This window comes from Antechinus flavipes, chromosome 1 (assembly GCF_016432865.1).
Source record: "Antechinus flavipes isolate AdamAnt ecotype Samford, QLD, Australia chromosome 1, AdamAnt_v2, whole genome shotgun sequence".
Taxonomy (NCBI): domain Eukaryota; kingdom Metazoa; phylum Chordata; class Mammalia; order Dasyuromorphia; family Dasyuridae; genus Antechinus; species Antechinus flavipes.
In genome coordinates, this window is record NC_067398.1 from 694,309,018 (window position 1) to 694,334,881 (window position 25,864).

The following is a 25,864-nucleotide window of genomic DNA, read 5'->3' on the forward strand; positions in this document are numbered from 1 at the left end:
ATTCTATGAAAGTTTGTAAAATAAGGATGCTCATAATATCAGCAGTGTGGAAATATGTTTAGAATTGCACATGTTTAATCTATTTTGGATTTCCTGCCCTCTAGGGGAGAGAGAGAGGGAGAAAAATATGGAACACAAGGTTTGGCAAGGGTGAATGTTAAAAAACTATCTTTGCATGGATTCTGCAAAATAAAAAGCTATTATTAAAAAAAATCCTGTCAGCTAACATTTTTATAGCATTTATTTTGTGCTTAGCACCAGGTGAGCCGTTTCACTGATGAGAAAGGAAGACAAACAGTTGAATGACTTGCCCAATATCTTCTCCTTCCCCCCAAAAAGTGAAATTTGAACTCAAGTTCCTGGCTCCAGGCAAGGCGCAGGATAGAGAACCCTCTCAAAGTATTGTGAGAATTCAGTGAGTTCATTATTTGTAAATTTTAAAGCACTATATGACTGTTAGCCAGATTATTGTTACTCTGAGCGACTTAAAGGCTACTTCTGACGCTTAGGTTCTAGAACCTTGAGCCTCGATCAACCTCAGTTTCCTCCTCCGTAAAATGGGGATAATTAACATGTTAGCATCTTCCTCACTGAAGTGAGACTGGGTGGGATCTCGACTTCATGCCGGGTACTTTGTGGGCCTGTCCAGGCCCCTGGCTGAATGTCAGGCCTGGCCACGGGGGCACCCCTCACCTCAGAAGCCAGGTGGCCCCTCAGAAGCCAGGTGGCCCAGTGTTCTGGGGATTGACTAATCCCCGAGTGTAATTTTCACTGGTATCAGGCCTGAGGGATTTGTTTGTTTTCAGAGGGGTTTTGCTTCCCCCAATGGGTTGTGTCTGGACCAGAAACTTGCCCATGTAACTAGTGCTGGGCAAGTCCCTTGAGGTCCCAGGACTGTAGCCTGAGCCAGTGTGGAAGGAGGGCAGAGGTAGGGAGAGTAAGCCAGTCTCAGAGATGAATTACTTGGCCAAGGTCACCAGAGGGACAAGGGGTAGAGCTGGGATTTAAGTCTGGATCCTCTGGTTTTAAATTCTTTCCCTTGTACCACACGGTCATCTCCATCTTTCCCCTTCTAGACCTTTGTTATATCATCTCCAAAATCACCTCTTCCCCTCCCTGCTCTATGGGGAGACAATGTGGAAAAAGGCCTGAATTTCAGGGGGAGGGCCTGGGTTCAAATCCTGACACTGCCATTTACAGCTTGTGCGGTCCAGGTGCCAGCTGTGCCATCTGTAAAGAGATTGTAGTGGTTGTTTCCCCTTCATTCTCAAAAGGGAACGTGACCATGACATGCAAGTGCCGGGCAAGGTCACTGAGCTCCTTTTTGCTTTCAGAGCCATCGGGTCCAGGAGCCAGATATAGATCAGGATGCCTGGAGGTGGCTCTGGATGCAGTGGGAGACTTTAGCCTTAAAGCTAAGGGCTTCAACAGGTCTCAGTCTGATGGAGGCAACACCCATTCAGTGATCGGGGCTAGGTAAGAAATGAGGCAAAAATGGCCTCTTTAACTCAGCCCAGAAACTCTGGGAGGAGAAGATTCTCGGGATTTCTGACCCAAACAGGAACAATTGTTTTTTACATTCTCTCTGGGCCTTGGGAATCCACCAAACAATGAGCAAGCGAGGCTTGGGCCGGGCCCCATTGTTGGCCATTCCAGGAGAGCCCGAGTGATTTGGAATTAAGGCAGTGTCATTAAGAAAGAGATCCAGCTTGTAACCCCGAGGTGTCAGATCAAATTTTATATTCTATTTAACACTGGTAGGTAAGGGTGTGGTTTCCTAGGTGGTAGAGAGGGAGAGGAAAGGAGGAGGGAGTGTTGTTCGTTGCCCAACTGGAACTCGTCAGTAAGGCAGCTCCTCCTCCAGATTGTTTGTCCCTCGTTCTCAACGAGCACCGTGACATCAGGAAGATGCCGTGACATGCCAGTGGCTTGGATTGAAGGGAGGAAGGGCTGTACAGAGTCATCATCCTCCCCCCTTCCCTCCAGAACCATCTGGCTTCCCAAAAAAGGGGACATAAGACAGCATGGGCAGAAAGGGGAAGGAGCGCTGAACCTGGAACCACTGACCAGTTAGCCCGTTGACTCAGCTGCTTACGGGACGTGTGACCCGGGCAAGTCCCTTTCCCCCAGTTTGCTCTCAAATTGAAGGCGCTGAATTAGAGAACCTCTGAGCTGCTTTCTCTGTCTGGGATTCTTTGATTCATTCAACACATTTGTTTTCAGGAGAGTGGGCCACAGTGGAAAGAGCCCTGATTTTGGCACCGGAGGAGCTTGGGCATCCTTCCCAGCCCTGCTGCTTGGGAGGCAGTGTAGTTCAGTGGAGAGAAGGATGAATGGAGTCAGGATTGGCTTCAGATCTCAGCTCTTCTGCTTCCTACCTGTGTGACTGCAGGCAAGTGTTTGGGCCTCTGTGGGCCTCCGCTAGAAAATGGCAGCTGAACCAAATGACTTGTAAGTTCTTTAATCCTGGAGGTGCAGGGACCACCCCCCAAACGCTCCTGCCCCTCTGAGAACCTTCACCCTGCCTTCACTCATCACCATTAACAAGCATCTAGAAACCACCTACCATTTGTCAGGCAGCATACTAAACCCCAGAGATACAAAGAAGGCAAATGTCGTTCTTGTCTTCAAAGGAGCTCCTGTCCAATAAGAGAGATGACACGGACAGACAGAAAGTGGGTGAGGCAGCCACATAGAACAGTGGATAGAACACTGGTCCTGAAGTCGGAGGTTCTGAGTTCAAATGCGGGCTTTAGACACTTATCCATATTGATCCTAGGCAAGTCTCTTAACCTGGTTTGTGTGTGTGTGTGAATGTACATATCAGGGGTCCTCAAACTACAGCCCGAGGGCCAGAGGCGGCTGCTGAGGACATTTATCCCTCTCACCCAGAGCTATGAAGTTTTTTTATTTAAAGTCCCACAAAGCAAAGTTTTTGTTTTTACTATAGTCCGGTCCTCCAACAGTCTGAGGGACTGTGAACTGGCCCCCTATTTAAAAAGTTTGAGGACCCTTGGTGTATATATAGTAAATGGGAAGGTGATATCAGAATAAAGGCATTAATGGGAGAGAAAAAATAGAAATATCACTCTAAGGTTTTCCCTATCTCCCCAAACCTAAGGCCTTTTGTCTGTGACCTCTCTATGAGGTCAAGAGAAAATAATGAATGAATAACTCTTTTATTAAGCGCTTATTGTGTACCAGGTGCTGAGGGTTTGCTTTTAGGAAATTTGAATTCCAATTTTGGCGACATTGGCGGTTTGGCTACTAGTTGGCTGTGACCCACAAAACAGGAGTAATTTGCCCCGGTCGAGATTTGAATTCTGGTCTTTTACCTTTCTTTCTTGGGCTCTTCACTGCTTCTCCTCATCTAGTGAAGATTATCCAAGAAGATCTTGACGATCTTTCCCTTCCTGTATCTTTTGAGTTTCTCTGAACTTCCATTCCCATTTTCCATTGGTGATCCCTTTTCTCTGAAGGAATTTTTAGAAGACCACAGGTATATAGGTATATAAAATAGATAAATCAGACCACAGTTATATATGGGTATATAGAATAGATAGACAAATCACTTCGGGAGAGACAGTGAGGCACCTTAGAAATTCCCCTTGTCTACAAAGGAGAAAACGGGGACTAAAAGGCTTCTGAAGGGACTAACTGAGTCACGTGTGATAGAGCTGACATTTGAACTCATGTTCTCTGATTCCGGGTCCGTCCATCCCTCTTTACACTGACCACCTTGCCTTTCAAGTAGCAGAATGGTTGCCCGTGAGCCTCTGCTACCAAATCTAGCGTTCCCTTCCTTGTACTCCACCAGGGTACTAACAAGTGACCTAATTTCCATTCAGCGGACCTGCAGCAGACCTTGTTATTATGGTCCTTTGGCTGCTCCATCCCAGGAATTCTTAATTGTTACAGTTGAGGAAAACTCTCTCTCTTTCACGGTCCCTCTGGCAAGGGCAGAGGGGATGGTAGTCCAGAAGGGGCTGGCTGCCAGGGAAGAGGTGAGTGCCACTGCCCCGGGAGTGAGCATTTGGCATCCGGTCAGCTCCCTGCTACATCTTCCTCCCGCTGTCTTTGTCCATATTCAAAACTCCCCGGCAGATTGTCTCCCCAGTCTTTTTCACCCTGTTTTACGCAAGGTACATACAGGCTTTCCTTAGGTTTTAGTCTGGAAGAAGCAGCTATTTCGAAACTAGTCTTAGGCCTGTAAACAGTCCACAAAATCACTTTCAATTTCCTCTTCTTCAAAATCAGGGTGATGGTGAGATTCACTGCCCGGCGCACAGGGCTATTGACAGTAGCAAATGATACGGTGTGGGGGCAGGGAGGGGTGAAGACTCTAAACTCTAAATGTTGGCAGTTCTCCCCCCTGGGGAAGGACTAAGCATGGCAAGGTCCGTCCTCCTGAAGAACGGAGGAGACAGCTGCTCTCTCCTTGTGTCCCTCGGTCAGCCTGGCCAATTTGGCATTCTTAAGGAAAACAACTGGTCTGCTGTAGCCAGCTGAACCGGAGTGACCAAGTGAGAAGTCATCCCTTCGGCCCAGCCCGGAGATCTGGGGCTGGGCGAGTTGGGGACCCCTGATCGGGACGGGCGAGCCGAGAGAAATTTTCTCTTCGATCCCCACTGTCCCACAGGCTCGTCCCAGCAGAGGCCTGCGGCATCGTCGGGCAGAAGTGATTTGGTAGGCTCCCGTGGCTGGCCAGAACCTTCCACAGATTTTAAATCTGGTAGACAACAACCCCTGGATTTGCGGATTCCCGTAGGGTATTATGGTAGAGAGACATGGTTCAAATTCCGCCCCAAGCATTTGCCAGCTGGGGCAGGCAAGCCTGGGTTCGGGTCACAGAAGGCCGTCTTCATATCCTTCTGTTACCACCTTAGACCAGTACTTTCCTCTTCCTGGCTTTTAGTTTCCTCATTAAAATGAGGGTGTTGGACTAGGGCAAAGCTTCTCATCCTTTTTTCCATTCGTGATCCCTTTTCCCTGGAGAAATTTTCCCATGACCCCATGTACGTAGGTATATAAGATAGACCGATCAAACGTTTATTGATAACGAATCATAATTTGGCAACCTTCACATTCGGTGACGTGACCCCATATGGGATCTGATCGTAGACAAGTCCCTTCAGTATTTCTGAGTCTCAGTTTCCTCATTTGGAAAATGAGAATGATGCTACGGTATCTACCTCACGGGGTTGTTGTTTGGAATAAATTCAATCATGTTTATAAATGTACTTGGTAAAATATTAAGGCACAGCGTAAATGTCAGCTATTTGTTATTATTTTAAGTGCCTTTGAGGACAACTTAGTTTTAAAAAAGAGACTTTTCCTTCTCCCCCATGACTAATTTCTACAGGTTTTCCTTACTGTTCATAAAGAACTATGGAGGCCTATGTTTATATTCAGATCTTAATCTCTCTCTCTCTTTTTTTTTTTTGGGGGGGGGCTGAGGCAATTGGGGTTAAGTGACTTGCCCAGGGTCACACAGTGAGGAAGTATTAAGTGTCTGAGGCTGGATTTAAACTCTGATCCTCCTGACTTCTGGGCCCCCTTCTATCTACTGTGCTATCTACCTGTGTGACTCTACCCCTTTCTAGATCTCAGACTCCTGATTTGTAAAATAAAAGGAAATTAAATTCCTTAGATAAAGGCCTGGTGAGTTCCTCTCTAGCTCTAGGTATGTAGTCCAATGAGCAGTTGTGTGACTATGGGCACGTTTTAAATTTCTGAGCCTCAAGTTTCCCCATCTGTAAAATGGAGACCACACCTGTGGTGCCTTCCTCACTGGCTTGTTGTAATCAATTGAGCAACTTGCAAATTTAAAAATTCTTTAGGTGGGGCAGCTAGATGGTACAGTGGATTGCACAGAGCGCAGGCCTTGAAGGCAGGAGGACCCCAGTTCAAATTTGACTTCAGACACTTACAACTTCCTAGTTGTGTGACTCTGGGCAAGTCACTTAACCCCAATTGCCTTGCCACCCCTCAAAAAAGAAAAAAAAATTGTTTGACTCCTTTAGTGACATCAGATACTTCCATCTGATAGGTTTACTTAGAGTATATTTGTACAACTTGAATTTGGGAGATTATTTTAAGCAGCCAACTGTCCTTTACGGTTCTTGCCATTCGTTTTTACAGATGAAGAAACTGAGGCATAGAGGTATTAAGGGATTCTGCCACGGGGTCATCAATAGTAAAGTCTACTGCTGTGATAGGAGAACTTGTGGTTTCTGATCAAGGACACGCTCCCCCAGAACCTAAGCTGGGAGTCTTTGTATTTGCCAGGCTGGGCCTCTTATACTGCATCTGAGCTCTGAAGGAATAGGCGGAATGGTTTCCCATTGGCCTTAAGAAGAGAAAAATCCTACTGGAGATAGCCTTAATCGGGCAGTCAACAAGTATTGATTTTTATTAAGTCTTTTTTGAGATGTGTCCGACTCTTCGTAGCCCCTTTTGGCACAGGTACTGGCATACTTTGCCAATTCCTTCTCCAGCTCATTTTACAGATGGGAAAACTGAGGCAGATAGGGAGAAGTGACTTGCCCAGAGTCACACAGCTAATGAGTATCTGAGGCCAGATCAGAAAGTTTTCCTCACTCTGCCACCACCTAGCTGCCCCAAGTATTTGTTAAGCACCAGTTATTTACCAGATAGATTTTAATTACCTTCCTCTAAACCAGGGGTCCTCAAACTAGATGCAGCAGCTGAGGATGATTATCCCCCTCCCCCAGGGCTATGAAGTTTCTTTATTTAAAGGCCCACAAAACAAAGTTTTTGTTTTTACTATAGTTTGGCCCTCCCACAGTCTGAGGGACAGTGAACTGGCCCCCTATTTAAAAAGTTTGAGGACCCCTGCTAAACTCTCAGACTTACCCTGAGCCTTATTACCTCTTCCTATGTCTCCCCTCATGCAGCCCAAGATCATGTTATCTGTCGTTATTGTCATTGTCAACTTAGGGAGTATGTGGTCCACTGAACCCCCCAGATCTTTTTTGCATGAATTGTGTTTTGCTCACAGCTGCCATTTAAAATCCAAACATAAAAGTTTTTTATTTCTCTATATTCAATTTTTATTTTATTCGATTTGGAGCAGTGTTCTGTTAGGTCAAGATCTTTTTATTTATTATTTTTTTTAACTCAAATACTCTCATCCGAAGTGTTGAACTCCCTCTCAGCTTTATTATCTCCTGCAAATTTGTTCAGCTTGCTACGTATGCAATTTCCTTTTTTTTTTTTTTAATAACTTTTTATTTAGAAGTTATACGCATGGGTCATTTTTCAGCATTGACAATTGCCAGAGCTTTTGTTCCAACTTTTCCCCTCCTTCCCCCCACCCCCTCCCCAAGATGGCAGGTAGTCCAATACATGTTAAATATGTTAGCGTATAAGTTAAATTACGTATCCAGTTTTCCAAGCCATCGATAAAAACTCTCCGCCAGCCCTGGGCCGAGCGCAGATCTCTGGGACGCTCTGCTGGGGACTCCCGCCAAACTGACCTCAGCTTGTTGGCGGCTGTTTGGGCCGATTCCAGATCTATCTAGTTGCGGTATCGTCTTGCCGACACCCCCACGTTCTCCCCAGGAACACTGGGAGGCTTTGATAAAATCAAGGAAAGCCACATAGCATTTTTTGACTCTCTAACAGGTTCATCCGGCCCTCTTGTTTTACAGGTAAGGAAACCGAGGTCCTGAGAGGGCCAGAGGTCAATAAGAGACTAAAGTCCAGGGCTTCTGAGTCTGGCTTGAACTGTCTTGATTAGGCTGCTTCTGTTTTTCTTTCCTTTTCTCTCCCCCGAGGCCCTAAATGTCCCCTCGCACTCCGAGACAGGGCTGAAGGGAGGTGTCCTGGAGGAGTTACTGTGGTTCAGCCCTTCCAGTCGATTCTAGCTCGTCATGACCTTATTTTGGGCTTTTCCTGGCAAAGACACTAGAATGGTTTGCCATTTCCATTTCCTTTTTCATTTTACAGCTGAGGAAACTGAGGCAAGCAAAGGGAAGTGACTTGCCCAGAGTCACACAACTAGGAAGTATCTGAGGAGGCTGGATTTGAACTCCGCTCCCCTGGCTCTGTTCTCTTCCCTTGCACCTCCTAGCAGCCCAGGATGGAAGTTGTAGAGGCTTCCTGTCTTGGCAAAGATACAGGAATGGTTTGCCATTTCCTTTTTCATTTTACAGCTGAGGAAACTGAGGCAAGCAGGGTGAAGGGACTTGCATCTCTAGTGAGGACACATTTGACAGTCTTCCTGACTTCAGGTTTGCTCCCTATTCACTGCACCACTTAGATATCTCCGACTAGTTGTGTCGGAGACACACAACTAGTAAGATCCTGGGGCTCTCTTAACCTCTGAGCCTCATTTTCCTCATCTGTAAAATGGGAATAATGATCACACTTTTCTCCCTGTCTTGTTTTGAGCATAAAATGAGGTACTCTGCTGGTAGCTGTTATAAATAATCGTAGTAATCATGGGTACCTTCCCCAAGCTTTCAACAAAGAATATAGTCTAGTGTTTAATAAAGGCCTTTGATTAAATTGGTTAAAAACCTTCCTCTGATCTCTCCCTCACCCACAAGGGGTCGATAGGTGACACAGGGGAATGGAGTCTCTCTCAGACACTGTTACTTCACTCTGCCTCAGTTTCCTCATCTGTAAAATGAGCTAGAGGAAAAAAATGGCAAACCACTGCAGTCTCATTGCCAAATGGGATGGCCAATCAAAAGTGACCAAAGGCAGCTCCTCCCCCCACCAAGCTATTTGCATGGAGTGTTGTCTTTGCACACAGGGGAGGGCTTCCCAAAGCTGTGTGTCAAGCTCTGCCCCGATTCACCTTGACTTAGAAAACCACAAATTGCCATTATCTATGTCGAATTGTATTCCTTTATTTAGCTTGTTAACTATTTTCCAGATTAAATTTCCACCTGCTTCTGGCCGCTCTGGGGAGTTGGCAGCTGCTCTAGAGTTTACAAAACCAGCACGGATATCTCTTTGGAGCTAGGAGAGGGGTGCCGTTATTACCATTTTTACAGATTTCTAAACTGAGGCTGTTTAAAGGGGCAACTAGGTAGGTAAAATGTCGCCTCACACTTAGTAACTATGTGCCCCTGGCCCAGTCATTTCACTCTGTTTGCCTCAGTTTCCTTATCTGTAAAATGAGCTGGGGAAGGTAAACCACTAAGTACTTTTGTCAAGGGAACCCCATCGAGGCCATCTCCGGTGGTCCTGTATCTGGCCACTGAACCCACAGGGTTCTGGAGAAAAAAGTAAGCCCGGGGACTATCCTCCCGTCCCCCAGATCCAATTCACTTGGCGTGGGGGCACCTCCCTGAAGTCAAGGGCCCTTTCAGAAGGAAGGGCAAACCACCACCAGAAAACCTCAAATGGGGTCACGGAGAGTTGAACACATCTGAAGGACAAATAAAAATAAACTGCGAAGATTCCGGACTGGTTTGCCATTTCCATCGCCAGTTGACGTTACAGAGCTGGAAACTGAGGCAGAACTCGGGGTCAGACAGTCAGGACTGTCCCAGGTAGGATTTGAATCCAAGTCTCTTCCTCCGAGAGCAGCCCGGCGGCTCGCCGGGCCTCAGCCTCTCCTCCGGCCCTGATGATTTTGCCAGCTTCCTAATTGGGCGGCTTGTCTCTTCTCCAATTTCTCTGCACCCAGCTGCCAAATCGATATTCCTAAAACGCGATCTAGCGGCTCCTTCCTTCCTTGGGTCCAAAAACCTCCTGTTTGCCTTTAAAAGCCTTCCAGTTTGGCCCTGGCCGGCCCGTCCGGGCTCATCACCCCTTCCTCTCTCACCCTCCGGCCACACTGGCCTCTGCCACTTTTCCGACTCCAGACATTTTCAGTCCCTTCCCCCACCTCCTCCCTGTGCCTTTGCCCGGGCACGGATTGGCTCCATGGCCCTGCATCGAACCATCTGCCTTCAAGCCCCGCGCTGACATAATTCTGTGAGTTTGTGCGAAGTCAGGGCAACACTTGGGACTTCAGTCTCTTCTTTAAGGGACACGGATTGCATGCGTTGCTTTCCAAGATCTTGACTGGCCTTCCCGTCTCCTTCAAAGAATCTCAGACCTCGGTAAATCACTTTGTATGTCATTTGTTTCACCTCCTCTGCCAGAAACCGGCCTGCGGAGAAATGGAAACTGACAGACCGATCCCGCGCCCAGAGGGAGCTGCTCGGGCCGAGTGTTACCTTGTAGCTTCTGCCCCCGCGGGATACACAGTAACTCCCTACGCGCACCCGGAGCGAGGAGGCGGGGCCCTTGTCCCGGCCTTTGATCCGAGAGACGCTTCAGGGGCCGAGGTAAGAGCTTGTTCCGGCCTTCATCGAGTCTTCACGGCCCCGTGGGGGGTTTTCTTGGCAGAGACACCGGACCGGGTTCGCCGCCGTTTCCGGCTCGGTGTACAGAGGAGGAAACTGAGGCAGAGCTAAGTGACTCGCCCAGGATCACCCCCTGTTCTGTGCTGGGGGCAGGTCTTCCCTTCACGATTCACTTCCTGCTGCCCTGAAAACGGAAAGAGAAACAGCTTTCCTGAGGAGACCAGCCCTGGGGCGTGGGCCCCTGCTGCCCCCTAGTGGGCGCGATATATTCCAGCTGTATCTAGGTAGGCTGGCCCCCGAGTCAACCCCGCTGCCCCCTAGTGGTTGGGATTTCCAAGCCAGGTGTTCTTAGAATTCTCAACTGCCCATAGGCTAGCCCCGAGTCAACCTTGCTGCCCCCTAGTGGTTGGGATTTCCAAGCCAGGTGTTCTTAGAATTCTCAACTGCCTATAGGCAAGCCCCGAGTCAACCCCGCTGCCCCCTAGCGGTTGGGAGTTCCAAGCCAGGTGTTTGTAGAATTCCCAACCACGTTGCAGGGGAAATTAGCAATTAATCTAGCGCTCATTCGAGGGCCTTCTCTGCTGTGAGCCGGAGGCCAAGATGGAAGCCCCAGGTGGCTTCTGGGAGTGTCAGTGAGACTGGCTTTTGCCTGGGACAAGCCCGCTCTCCGTTCTGTACTGCGTGTTATTGTGAATCATGGAGGGAAGACCTGCCCCAGCACAGAGCAGGGGGTGATTGGAGATTCGGGATTCCCCACTAAGCTTCTCCGGACCCGGGGTTTGGGAGCAGGAAGACTCTAGGTGATCCTGGGCAAGTGAGCTCGGGGGTTGGACTTTGTTGGTGGCCGTGGACAAGTCATTTCCCTTTGTTGTAAATTTAGGCGTTTTCAGTAGGTGGCCATTAAGGTCTTTTCCCTTCTGCCCCCCACTCTCTGGGCAAGCCTCGGGCAGAATTTACACCTAAAGAGAGAGAACCTTGTCAATCATCCAGTTCAATCCTCTTATTTTTACCGAGGGGGAAACTGAAGCCCAGTGAATTTTGCCCAAGGCCTCACAGCTAGTAAGGATTCCTAGATTGTCAAATGGACCCCCACCCCACTCCCATTTTACAAGAGAAAACTGAAGCCCAAAGAGCTCAAATCCACCTCAACACACGGGTAGTAAGACTATAGTTCTGTGGGTCTGGGGATGGAAGGAGCTCAAGAGGGGAGTTCATACAACTCATTCATTTTAGGAAACTGAGGCAAAAGATAGTGACTTGGCTAAGGTCATACATATAATAAGCAGTTCAGCCAGGGTTCAAGGTCAAATCCCCTGATTCTAAATCTAATACATGTCCCCTGAGTCGGGCTGCTTCTCAACTCTTAAGGACATTGAGATCCAGGGAGGTTAAGGGACACACACATCCAATCCATGTCTGGCATTCTTTCCATGGAACCGTAGCCACAAATTCATACTTCCTTCTTTAGACCTCAGTTTTCCAAACAGTAGAATGGAACTACCCCAGGTCCTCCCAGTTCCTAACCCTGCATTCTTTCATTGCATCATATCTGCAACCTGACGCTTTCTTCTTGGGACCTCAGTTTTTCAATCCATAAAATAGGCCTGCTTGTATCTGACCTCCCAGGGTCACTGCGAGCTTCGGGGGTAGACGGGAAGCTGCATTTGGATAGCTCTTGTGTCTGGTGGCTGACGGCTTACAAGGTACCTTCCCATTCATGCTCATCTTACATAGAGAGAAATTGAGGCTCCCATAAAATCTAAGAACAGAGCAGAGGTTTTGGTTTTTGTCTTTGTATCCCCAGTAACTGGCCCATAGGAAGTGCTTTATTTTTCCCAGCTTCCCTCAGCCTCCCCCTGCTTAACTCTGACCCTTGGCTCAAACCTGAGCTCCGGAGGAGCTCTTTCTCATTGCCCTCAGTCCCCTCTCTGTCTCCTGGGGATATTTCATATGTACATTCTTATTTACACACTGTCTCCTCGTTAGGGCCACTAGGGGGCACATAGTGCTCAGAGCCCTAGGCCTGGAGTCAGGAAGGAAGACACATTTTCCTGAGTTCACTTCGGACATTTACTAACTGGATGTGTGACCTGGACGTGTCCCTTAATCCCTGTATGCCTCAGTTTCCTCCGCTGTAAAATGAGCTGGGCTTACGTCTCCGTTTCCCTGAATTGTTCTACCTCAGTTTCCCTGGTGGCAACCCCCCCTTCCTGGCCATGAGGGACTGAGGTGATTAGGGCTGCGAGCTCGGGCCACTCCGATGGCTTATCTCAAATGCCAAGAGGGCGACCCCTGCTCCTGGCCCAGACTTCCTGTCTCCTGCTTGACTAGTTTCTTCACTCCCAACTCACTGGAATTGATGATCCCTCCTCCTTACTCCCAACCTGGCAGAACTGAGTTCGGATTTCCCCTGGAATTTCCTCTCAACCAGGGCTCTGCACAACCTCCTCCCCCACCCCCCCATAGCTGGAGCCCTAGAAGAGTCTCTGGGCTTACTGACGCTTTGAGACGAGCCCGATCCAGCCGGCGGGCTGTGGCCATGGCTAGTGGGGCCGCCAGCCCGACTTCTCCGCTATTCGAATATTGACAACCTTTCATCTCTGCCTCAGTTTCTCCAGCATCCCAGGGGAGAAGGAAACGGCAAACCACGCCGGTGTCTTTGCCAAGAAAAGCCAAACGGGGTCATAGGGTCATAAAGCCATAAAATACAGCGGGACTGACAGACTTGACAAAACTCCATTAGCTTGGAAGCTCCTTGAGGGCAGGTCACTTTTCTCTGTGTATCTCCCGTACTTGGCTTAATAAATGACTGTTTGTCGGCTGATTTACTGAAATGCTTCTTGATTGGTTTATTCATTGAGAGAACCAGGATTCGCCTCCAGGCCCATCCCACCAGTCCCGCACTGCCTCAGTGTCGCCCCCGGCGCCTTCATTGAGAGGTCTGGGAGAGTGACCCGGAGTGGAAAGGGGCCGAAGTCTCCAGGCGCCCCCTGCTGGCTCGGGAAACTGAGAGAATCGTCTTTGTTGTCATTTCATCTGGGGTTTCCTTGGCCAGGCCCTGGCGCCGTTTGGCTTTTCCTTCTCCAGCTCATTTTAAAGGTGAAGAAACTAAGGCAGGCGGGGTGAAGTGACTTGCCCAGGATCTCACAGCTACTACGTGTCTGCGGTGGGATTCGAACCCAAGACTCCAGGCCCAGGCTGCTCCTCACATACGGAAAGTTTTGCAAATCTTAACCAAGTTATCAGTTTTTAACTATTATTCGAAGGAACTTTTCAATTATTTAGCTCCTATCCTAGAGTTTCTAGACCTCAGGTGAAGAATCCTTGCCCCAGTCGCTCTCTGGGGAGGGGAGGAGAAAGGGGCAGATTTGGAAATGATGTTAAATGTTTCCAAAAATAAAGTAGATGCTTAACAAGTTTCTTTCTCCCAGCCTCAGTTTTCCCATATGTAAAATGGATATAATCATGTCTGCCCAGTTGTAGAGGAGTAGGGGGTCCAGTGCTTTCGAGGAGCTGTGAAGCTCTGGAGCCACAGGGAGGGTGAGGGGTGAGATCCCCTCGGAAGATCAGATGAGATCAGCTATGGCGATGTAATACATGTACTGGACCAGTGGGGGAGGGGGCATGGTGTTAACTGCCAAGGGGAGGTTGCGCAGTGTGAACTTCCAGCCCTGACATCCCCTGAGTCCCCCCCAGCTCTGACAGCCCCTGTTCTAAGGCCCCTCCCAGCCCTGACCTCCCCTGTTCTAAGCCCCCCAGCCCTGATTCCCCCCTGTTCTAAGCCCCCCCAGCCATTTACCTGACCCTGCTGCAATGCCCCTGGCTCTGTGGGGGAGCACAAAGGAAATTGAGGTCAGCGGCTCAGTCAGAAGAGGTTGCGCCCTCAAAACTTGACTCAAGGTGGAGAAACTTCCTGCCGGGCTGGAGGCCGGGGGCGCGCGCTGCCACCCAGGGAGAGAGCTGCCGTTTCCTCTTCGGGTGCGGCGGCTGAAGAAGCCCAGGAAACCCCCCTGGGAAGGAGCTGGGCGCGGGGCCTACGGGCCGCTCCCCTTCCGCTGCCAGCAGCCCCGAGATTGAACGCAGGAGCCCTATGAGCTTAAGCGGGGACTCGGGCCTCTGGGGCCTCAGTTTCCCCCCAGATCCCTGTGAGTGATGAGGCTGTAAGGGCGGATCCCCCGGAGGTAATGGAGAGGCACTTGCCAGGAGGAACGGACCAAACCCTGAAGTGAAAAGTAGCAAAAGGAAATCCGATAGGGAAGAAGATAACGGGGTCACGTGACGCAGCCATAGAGTGGGCAGGCTTCCTGAATATAAATCTGGCCTAGCTGGTGACTCCGGGCAGGTCACTTCACCCTGCCTGCCTCAGTCTCCTCATCTGTAAAAATGGGCTGGAGAAGGAAATGGCCAGCCGCTCCGCTGGGGAAAACCCAGTGGGGTCAGGGACAAACATGACTAAAACAGGACTGAAAGGCCCACCCTTTTTTCAGGGAAGGCGTCCACCCTGTGGGGCTCCCGGTCATGGGTTCCCACAGACTGTTTGCGCTGCAGGAGGGAGATAGCCGGAGCTGTTTGCCTTCTGGGCTGGGAGGGAGAACCCACGCGGTCCCTTTGACCTCTCCCTGGCCAGCGGGAGGCGCCCTCCTCCACTCCACGCCCTGACCAGGAGGCCCAATCCACAGTTCCGTCTCTTGCCTCAGTGGACAGTCCCAGGGTTCCCTTCACTGATTTTCCACGTGCTGGACCGCTAGGGGGCGCCATATGGCACAGAGCCTGTTCACAAGTTCAAATCTGGCCTCAGACACTTAGTAGCTCTGGGAACTGCGAGTCCCTTAACCCCGTTTGCCTCCGTTTCCTCCTCTGTACCAATGATCGGGAGAAGGAATAGACAAACTTCTCCGCCAGCTTTGCCGAGAAAACCCTCATCGGGGTCACAAAGTGGGCACCGAATGACAAGGAAGGCCGTTTTGGCCCCCAGTCCCCACCATGAGCTTCCTGTGTTAGGGTGGGAGCTCCTTGAGGGCAGAGCCGTCCTTGTGGTGGTATTTGTGTCCCTAACTTAGTGCCCAGAGCTCTTCAATCACCTGTGACGTGACTAGGCAACTAAATCCATGACTCCCCAACACACTAATCCCCCCTCCCCCAAATCTTCTTCCCCGGACAAATGTAGAGGTGTTGGACCTGGAAGGAAGATCCGAGTTCAAATGCAAGATATTTATTAACTGGCTGATCTTGGGCAAATTCATTTGATCTCTGCCTGCCTCAGTTTCCCCATGTGAAAAATTGGGATAATGATACCTACTCCCAGGATTGTTATGAGGATCAATGAGATAATATCTGGAAAGCGCTTTGCAGAGCTTTATAAATGTTAGCTACCTTCCCCCGTCTCATCCATATTCCACACTGTTGCAGATGTACTCTTCCTAAAGCACATGTCTGATCATGTTACTCCTTTTTTTTTTTTGCTGAAGCAATTGGGGTTAAATGACTTGCCCAGGGTCACACAGCCAGGAAGTGTTAAGTGTCTGAGACCAGATTTGAACTCAGGCCCTCCTGATTTCAGGGCTGGCACATGGCCAAGTTATTCTTGCTAAATAAACTTAAATGGCTCCCTATTACTTAATTAAATTACTTCCTATTACTCTGACTCCAGGGCAATTTTCTTGCTTATACAGCCATTAAAAGTGCAAAACTGGTCTGGGATACCTGAATTTGAACCCTCTCTCCCAGTGTTTCCAATTTACAATTGAGGAAACTGAGGCAGACAGCAGTGATTTGCCTACGGTCACCCAGCTCATATCTGAGACGATTTAAATTCAGACTTTCCTGATTCCAGCCCCAGCCCCCTCCTAAATCAAATGGGAAGAACAGTTAGAATTGGGAACTTTCTTTAGTCCTTGTATAAAATGAGAGGGCCCCTCCCAGCTCTTCTGTTAGGTGCTCCGAGGTCCCACCCAACCCTGACAATTTGCACATTAATGCCCCTCCTTTTTCTTTTCTCACATTCTGTGCTTTTTGTTCTCTGTTGGCTGTGACATCTTGTGCCCCTTGGCCCCTTCCAGCTGTGCCATCCTGTGCCCCATGGCCCTTCCAGCTGTGCCAGCCTGTGCCCCATGGCCCTTCCAGCTGTGCCACCCTGTGTCCCAGGGCCCTTCCAGCTGTGCCATCCTGTGCCCCAAGGCCCTTCCAGCTGTGCTCCAAGGCCCTTCCAGCTGTGCCATCCTATGCCCCTTCCAGCTGTGCCATCCTGTGCCCCAGGCCCTTCCAGCTGTGCCATCCTGTGTCCCAAGGCCCTTCCAGCTGTGCCATTCTGTATAACTCTGGCTCCCAGAGCAGCCTGTGTATTCCAGGGTGGGCGGCAGATCCCACAATACTCCAGCTTTCTAGGAGTGATGCTGAGAAATGAGAAGGGAGGGGAGAAGGACCCAGGACCCCTCCGAAGCAGTTCTGGCTTAAAGGGAAGAGGAGGAGGTTGGTGTGGGATCCAGCTCTGTTTGCTCTGGATTTTAATAAACTGGTGAATAAATACAATGGAGTTTGGGAGCAGGAAGACTTGGATCAGGCACTATGGCAACGGGGGAAGGTGCGTGTGCACAGGCAGCCCCCAGGGGAGCCCCTTAATCTAAAAATGGGAGACTTAGGACGGAAAGGGACCTCGGAGCAAGCCCTTCTCTTGGCCGTGGACTCCAGGCCCCTTCGTTTACAGAGAGGGAAGTCGAGGCGCAGAGTTTGTGACCTGCCCAAGGTCACGCGCTTGTGATGGCCGGACTCCCTCTCTGGCCCTCCTGCCACTGTGCCAACGTTCCCGCTTGGGGAGGGGCTGGGGGCTCTGGGGGCATAACATCCGGGGATGCAGGAGCCCCGGTCGGCGGGGGGCAGCTTCTGTGAGTGGACAAGGATGAAGGGCTCGGCAGGGGAGCTCCCTCAGGTGGGGGAGGGGGTGCGGGTGATGGAGAGCTCGGTCAGATAAGGGAGTCTGCCCCCTTCCCCCGCCCTTAGGAAGCACCCAGCCTGAGGGGAGAGCGGGGACAAAGGAAGGGAGATAAGGAATCGGGAGATTGTGGGGGTGGAGACGGAAGGCCGGACTGTAGACGAGATTGCGCTTGGCCAAGCCCCTGGGCCTTTGCCTGCTCCCGCCTCAGTTTCCCCCAGGAAGGGCAACCGCGTGCTCGGCTCCCGGGGACGCCCCTTCAGCCACGGGCCCCGCACCCCTCGCAGGGGCCCCGCCCCTTCCCCTTTCCAAAGGCCCTCGACCCCGGACTGTCCGTGACCTTAGGGAAACTGAGGCTGGGGGCGCGCCGGCCCGGAGGGGGAAGAGATGCTCGGGTCCGGGAGCCGGCGTCCGGATCCCGGGTTTGCCGCGGGGCGGGGCGGGAGCCCAGGGCTCCGCCTCCCCTTCCCTGCCCCCTCCCGACAGGCGCCTACACTTGCCTCTCTCCTCGGTTTGGGCAGCGGGGCGGCCTCGGTTCTCAGCCCGCGCGCCCTGGGCCCAGGCGGCGGGGGTCCATGGCAGACCCCGCCCCCCCCGCCCCGGCCGCGGCCCCCACGCCGGCCCCGGCCGCCGGCAAAAAGGAGCTGAAGATCGTGATCGTGGGGGACGGCGGCTGCGGGAAGACCTCGCTGCTGATGGTTTACAGCCAGGGGGCCTTCCCGGAGGTGAGGAGCGGAGGGGGAGGGAGGGGATGGGGAGGGGGACAGAGGGGATGGGAGGGGGACGGCCTCGCCAGCCCCTTCCCCAGCTGCGAGCCCGCCTCCGCTCCCGCGGTGCGCGGGGGGCTGCCCGGGGCTGGGCTGGACGGCGGGCGGCCGGGGTCCGGGGCTCTCGGAAGCCCCCGGCGGGAGGCGGGGGGAGTAGTTGCGGGGAGGGGAGCCGGGCTCCGGGCCGGGGGGCCCCCTTCTCGGCCCTCCCCCCACGCAGGAGCAGGCTGGGGCTCCCGACACTAGTGCGGGGACTGGCGCCAGGGATGGGGCTGTGGGATCGGCTCCCTCTCCTCCAGGTTTGGGGGTGCTGCTTCCTCCCAGTGGAACTCTGTAGTGGGGTTCGGGGGAACTCCTTCCCCCACCCCCGGCCAGGCCACCAAGCGGGGAAGACGTGCGAGAACTTGGCTACTCTTGGGGGGGGGGGATGCCCCAGTCCTCAGGCTCCAACCAGGGCTATGGCCTTCGGGGGGGCTACGGCCTTCTGGGGGGGTACCCCCCGCATGAAACGTGTCTCGGGTTTCCCCAATTCTCCCCTCCCCCTGACGTCTCGGTCGTCCCTTCCCCCAGCACTACGCCCCTTCGGTCTTCGAGAAGTACACCACCAGCGTGACCCTGGGCAGCAAGGAGGTGATCCTGAACCTCTATGACACAGCAGGTGAGTGGGGGCTCCCGGGGGCTTCCCAGCGCGGAGGGGGGAAGGAGCGGGGAAGGAGCGGGACATCCCAAGAGCCAGAGCCTCTTGACCGCCTTGACTCCCTTCCCTTCTTGAAGCAAGTCCCCCCCAGCGGGAGAGAGGAAGCCGAAGAACCCCAGGATGCTATTATTAGCAGTAATAGGTTAATAATAAAACAATCATCGGTGGATAATTAGCAATTATCATTCAGGATGAACCTTGCGTGGATTTAGCCCTTAAACTCCACGGGTGACTCGTCACCTTGCGGGGATGTCCATCCCTGAGTGGGCAAGGGGAGTATCGAGGCTAGCCGGGAGCTTCTTGACATTAGGGCGTCATGGACACCCTTGGGGCTGTCAGATACCCATGGATCCCTCAGAATGTCTTTAAGTGATTGAAGGAACTTTCAGTCGCAGGTTCATGACAATAAAGAAGCCACTTTTCCTCCCTCCGAGTTCACAGAATCCCCTTCCCCCTGCACACACACATAAACATCTCCCCGTGAGTCTCCCCGGGATCCATTAAGAACCCCTGCTCTAGGAAAACCAATTAAACGAACAACAGTTTGAACCAGGGACCAGCCAGGCTCAGTTAAGAGAGCCCCAGCTCCTCTCGGGCAAGATGGCAACCAACTGGGCAGGTCCAACAGCTCCAGAACGCCCTTACCAATCACCGAGGGGCAACCATCTCTGCCCGCACAGGGAGCACCCACAGAGGCTTGAAATATTGAGGAGGAGGGAGGCACTTTCACGGTCATGGGATTTGGAGCTCAAGAGAGCTTTGAGAGATCCTCTGGTCCACTTCAGTCCTTTTATGCTGAGAAAGCGAAGGCTCAGAAAGGACTTGCTCAAGATCCCCTAGTGAGTGAGTTGTTGTTCGGTAATTTTCAGTCATGTTTAACTCTTCGGTGACCCCTGGTAGGCTGATTTGCCATTTTCTTTTCCAGCTCATTTTTCAGATGAGGAAACTGAGGGAAATGGGTTAAGGGACTTGCCCAGGATCACACGGCTAGTAAGTGTCTGAGGCTGGAAGATTAGTCATTGCCCCGTTGTGCTTCCTTCATGAGCTACTGAGAACCCAGGTCTCCTGACTCCCAGACCGTTCTCCTAGAGCATCCTATTTTCCTTGAAGCTGAATGAAAGCTTCAGAAGGTGGGAAGGGGACAGAGTTTTAGAAATATCAGGCAAGATCATGAGGTCTGCAATTCTTGGTGACCACTAGATTCATAAATATGCAGGTTTATACAAATGATGCTAAAGAAAATGCTTAATATAGAAGGGGTAGAAAATAAATATTGTTATTGAGCCTACCGTTTGATCCTCAGGACAACCTTGTGAGGTAGATGGTGTTATTGTCCCCATTTTACAGTTAGGGAAACTAAGGCAGAAAGTAGTTTAAGTGACTTACCGAGGATCACACAAGTAGTATGTTTGAACTTGGGTCCGGCACTCAATCTGCTGTACCACCCTTTGGCGTTGTCCAAAACTTTCCTGAAGTTGGAGGAATTAATCCATCAGTCAGTAAATTTTTATGTAACACCTACTATGCGCCACGTGTATGTCATGCGCTAGAAATATACATACAAAAATGAGATCACTCCCTTTCTAAGGAGCTTAAAAGGTTGAGTTCCAAACTTTGGAAGCTTTGAAACTTCTCACACAAGTCCCCCAACTTATTTCCCAGGTATCTTAGCTAAGGTTGGCTCCTGAGTCATGAGCCTTGTCACCAATGTTTATTGTTGCTTTGATCATTTGGAGAGAGAGATCTGGGCTGATTTTCACTGGGATCTAAATAAGTATCTAGAACTTTTTGGTCTGTGCTAGGACCCCTCCATCCCTAGCTACAGAAATGGGTTCAGAAAGAAAGGAATCGTCAAACTCATCGAGTCCAAAGACCTTATCCTAAACAGTAAAGGTCTGCGAGGAGGTTCGGTTTCATTCCAAGTCCAGACGGATGGGATTGGGGTAGCGAGAGGGGGAAATTGGGAAGGGGGGTGGTCCAAATCATAGGATGGGAGAAGGTCAGCCCAGGGAGGGGCCAGAAAATACAGACTTTAAACCCTCAAATCTGTAGTCAGATTGTCTAAGTTGGGAGGGACTTTAGCAGATAGACTATCAGAAATGGAGCGGACTTTAGACTACACCCTGGCTACACTGGGAGAGATCTTAGAGGAGAATGTCAGAGCTGGAGGGCACATAGAACAGAGAAGGTCAAAGCTGGAAAGGTATCTAGAATATGTAGCTGTGTCCCAAGATGGGAAGTGTCTTGAAGCACCGGTATCAAAGGCCAATAGAAAAGGAGATCATTAAACCTTGAATAATAATCCCTGTAGGCTACATAGTAAACACATATTAATAGTAGAAAATCACGTTAACATTATATTTTATCTTTTTTGTTTATTTTATTATTTTCCAATCACATTTTAATCTGCTTTGGGCCACACTTGGGAGTGTTTTAGGTTCATGGCCAGGTGTCTTAGAGCATTAGAATGTCAGGGTTGGGATTATGTAGGATTAGATACAAGATAATATGGGATTCGGAGCCAAGAGGATACTTAGAACATAGAATGTCAGAGGTAATAGTTTCCCTAGAATGTCACAGATAGAACATGGACTATCAGGGTCCTTAGAACATAGAATGTCAGAGGTAATAGCTTCCCTGGAATGTCACAGATAGAACATGGACTATCAGGGTCTTTAGAACATAGAATGTCAGAGGTAATAGTTTCCTAGAATGTCACAGATAGAACATGGACTATCAGGGTCTTTAGAACATAGAATGTCAGAGGTAATAGTTTCCCTAGAATGTCACAGGTAGAACATGGACTATCAGGGTCCTTAGAACATAGAATGTCAGAGGTAATAGTTTCCCTAGAATGTCACAGATAGAACATGGACTATCAGGGTCTTTAGAACATAGAATGTCAGAGGTAATAGTTTCCCTAGAATGTCACAGATAGAACATGGACTATCAGGGTCTTTAGAACATAGAATGTCAGAGGTAATAGTTTCCCTAGAATGTCACAGGTAGAACATGGACTATCAGGAGTCCTTAGAACATAGAATGTCAGAGGTAATAGCTTTCCTAGAATGTTACAAACAGGAAAGACTTAGAACATGGAAAGTCTGAAAGAGAAGGGACTTTATGCCATAAAATGTCTGAATTGGGAGGGGCTTTAGTTCAGAATATATTAGGGCAAGAATAATATTTCACATGTATACACTTCCATGTTTATGAAGGGCTTTCTTCAAAGAACCCTAAACAGCAAGTCCAGGCCTATCATTTTTAAATGAATCTCAGAAAAGAAAATTGATTGCCGGTGTCAGATGGCCAGATATAGAGATCCTTGCAGTGCCTGATAGATTTAGGGGAGGAGGAGGAGGAGAGGAAATCCCTGTGGTCATGGTCTTGATTTCAGAAAAGCCCTCATTGCTTTGCCTAAATCTCCACATCCCATTCGAATATGTGAGAGAACTAACATCATGAAGATGCTTGTGGGTACCTAGGGTTCTAAGTGTAGCCAATGACTCTTGGCCCTCGGGACCCTCTCAGCCACGAGACAGGGATGTCTGTGAGCTCCCATATACATACGGGGACCCACAGCCCACCTCCAGATTTCATTGCTGGTCCATATCATAGCAGCTGAGATTACCATCCAAGTCAGTTTGATAAGCATTTACAAGCACCTACTGTATACAAGGCATTGTGCATGACACAGTGGAGCTACAAGGCAAAAATGAGGAAATTTCCTCCTTGAAGAGCTTATATTCTACTGGAGATGAACAAGGCCTCCTTTGGAAGAGATGAGGACACTAGGAGACAGAGTAATGCAATAGAAAGAGCATCAAATTTGGAGTCACAGGACTGGGGTTCAAATCCTGCCTCGACTCTGAGCCAGAGTTTCCTCATCTGTAAAATAAAGGGCTTGGGCCAGATGGCCTTTGGGGTTCCTTCAGCTACAGATCCATGGGTCTAATACATTGACAGGGATTTATGATCCTTTGACACAGAGAACATCCAAGAATTGTTTAGAAAGACGGTGATTATAGACTTCTTGGTTTCTCATCCCTGGGTGTTAAGGGGAGGGGCAGGGTCTATTAGTGCTACTTTTCAGCTATAGCCAAGATCAGATGGTTCTCCATTGGTTCTTGTTGGGATAAGATTCTGGAACTTTGGAGGGCTGGGGATATAATCTACTTGGACTCCATCACAGATGGAAGAAAGCACTCTACGTCAGCCCTGCAGAGCTTCTGATAAATGAACGTCCGAATGAATAAATGAAAAGCGTTTATTAATCTCTGCTCTTGGTATCTAACAGATCATAGTCCCAGCCTTAAGGGACCTTCCACTCTCAAAGAGCATCCAAGTCTGATAATACATTTACTGTTGTTCAGCCCTGTCCAACTTTTCATAACTCCATGAGGTTTTCTTGGCAAATCTACCGTTTCCTTCTCCAAACGGAGGTTGGCTTGGCCAAGATTAAAGAGCTGGGAGGTATCTGAGGACAGATCTGAACTCAGGTTCTCCTGACTCTAAGCCCAGAGCTCCATGCAATGAGCCATCTAGGGCAGACATACTATCCCTCCTAAATCCTAATCTGATAGGAGAGATAGGATATACCCACCCACTATTAACGAGAAAATTAGCAGGATACAGAGAACAAACTGGTCAGAAGATAAAAAGTGGGAAAATTATTAAGCACCTACTATGTGCCAGAGCTCCGGGCACTGAACCACTTACATAGATGAATAGATATACTATCCCTCCTACATCCTAATCTGATGGAGAGATACTATTAACGAGTAAATTAAGAGGATACAGAAAACAGACTGATGTCCAGAGCGAGAGATTGGTCAGAAGATGGCTGGAGGAACTGGGCTGGCAGAGCAGATAGGAAGTGGAAAAATTATTAAGCACCTACTGTATGCCAGAGCTCTGGGCACTGAACCACCTACACAGATGAATAGACATACTATCCCTTCCAAGTCTTAATCTGATGGCAGAGATAGGATATACCCACCCACTTCCTAATGAGGAAGTTAGGAGAATATGGATTGATGCCCTGAATAAGAGGTTGGTCAAGAGAAAGTGACTAGAGAACCTGGGCTGACAGAGCAGAGAGAAAGAAATGGGGAAATTATTATTATTAAGTACCTACTATGTGCCAGAGCTCTAGGCACTGAGCCACCTATATACATGGATAGACATATTACCCTCCTAAATCCTAATCTGATGGGAGAGATAAGATATATTCACCCACTATTGATGAGTAGGTTAGGGGGATACAGATTAGAGACATCTCTGAGCAAGAGGTGGGGCAGAAGAAGATATCCAGAGGACCTGGGCTGGCAGAGCAGAGAGAAAGACGAAGCGGGGGGGGGGGGGGGGGGAGTCATTAAGTACCTACTATGTACCAGACACTGTGCTAAGTGTTTTACAAATATTCTTTCATTTATTCTTCACAACAATCCTGGGAAATGGATAGAATTTCCCCCATTTTACAATTAAAGAAACTGAGGCAGACAGAAGTGAAGTGATCAGCTAATAAGTGTCTAAGGCTGAATTTGAATTCAGATCTTCCTGATTCTAGGAAAAGCTCCCTACTGCACTATCTAGCTGTCTTTTAAATATATACATATACAATAGCTTTTAGTTTTTCAGAATCCATGCAAAGATGGTTTCCAGCATTCATCCTTAGAAAACCTTGCGTTCCGATTTTTTCTCTTTCCCTCCTTTCCTCCTCCTCAAGTAATCCAATATAGGCTAAACGTGTACGGTTCTTCTAAACCTATTTCCACATTGATCCTAGTTGTCTTTTAAGAAGGAGGTTCATCCCCTCCGTCAGGAATAGCTGGAGAGTAATAATCGGTTGTTCGGTCGTTTCACGACTCCATTTGGGGTTTTCTTGGCAGAGACACTGGAATGGGACGCCGTTTTCTTCTCCAGCTCATTTTACAAGTGAGGAACCTGAGGTGAACAGGGTTAATTGACAGAGTCATCCAGCTGGGAAGCGTCGGAGGCCAGATTTGAACGTTCAAAGTTGAGTCTGTCTGACTCCAGACCTGGCCGTCTATCCACTATGCGCCAATAATAATGGCTAACACGTATATGGCATCTGCTATGTACCAAGTGCTGTGCTAAGCCCTTTACATAATTATTCTCTCATTTGATTCTCACAATAAGTAGAATTAGGTGCTATTCTCAACCCCTATTTTGCAGCTGAAAAAATTGAGGGAAACCGAAATGAGGCGACGTGTCAGGATCCCACAGCTAATAAGTGTCTGAGGCTGAATTTGAACTCGGATCTGCCCGACCTCAGGCTTATCACTCTGCGTCTCTTAAAAAGGCCGTTTTAGTTTATCGTGTCAGAGACGGGGGTAGGAAGCAGAGCGGGAATAATCCAGACCTCCGGCTAATGCGGAAGCGCTTTCTCCAGGCTGGCAGGACGCCGCTGTGGGAAGGGGCTTCGGGCAGGTGGAGCCGCATGACGGTGTTTAAAAAAACTGATCGGTGCAAGAAATGCTCGATTGCAGTTCAGAATTAGTGAAAAATAAAGGGATCGTTTTTCCCATCCAAGGGAATGAGTGGATTTATGCGAAACGCATCCCTAGCATCTTTGTTGCTCTGTGGATTCCTGGGTAAGAACTCCCATGATTCCAGTCTCAGGTCATCTCCTCCTGACCAACCACATCAGTCCATTCTCTCCTGACGTACTCATTAATGGTGGTGGGGGGGGGGGAGGAATAATGTCCTATCTCCTGTCAGATTAGGATTTAGGAAGGATGGTTTGTCCATCCAGGTATGTAGGTGGCTCAGGGCTCTGGCACATAGTAGGTGCTTTCCCCTTGCTTTCTCCCTGCTCCGCAGCCCTCCTGACCGACCTCTTGCTCATCAGTCCATTCTCTCCTGACCTACCCAGTAACGGTGGCTGGGAAGGGGAAGTGAGATCCAGAGAAGCTTGGGCCTGGTGGCTCCACTAATGGTAGGGCCCTTAGAGGCCTTGGCGAGTCCCTGGCATTTTTTACAGGTGAGGAAAGGAGCTCCAAGTCGGTCTCGGAGAGCAAAGGTGGGGTGTGGATCAGCTCCGTCCCTCTGGCCGTGGTGGGTGTTATTTCAGCCGGGTGCGCCTCGGGCCGCGGGGGTCAGGAAGGACAGAGGCCGGGAG

At 49.7% G+C, this 25,864-nt stretch overlaps 1 protein-coding gene across 3 annotated transcripts in view; it reads left to right on the forward strand.

The window, feature by feature from the left end:
* Positions 1 to 710: 710 nt before the first annotated feature.
* Positions 711 to 25,864, forward strand: part of RHOF (ras homolog family member F, filopodia associated) — a 48,622-nt gene continuing 23,468 nt past the window's right edge. Inside the window, exons 1-4 of one of the 3 annotated variants that reach the window (XM_051972741.1) lie at positions 711 to 1,476; positions 2,224 to 2,392; positions 10,125 to 10,310; positions 18,594 to 18,681. In XM_051972741.1, the coding sequence (XP_051828701.1) occupies positions 10,143 to 10,310; positions 18,594 to 18,681 (256 nt within the window). In that variant the 5' untranslated portion in view covers positions 711 to 1,476; positions 2,224 to 2,392; positions 10,125 to 10,142. The other 2 variants (XM_051972740.1, XM_051972742.1) reach the window with 2 other exon arrangements.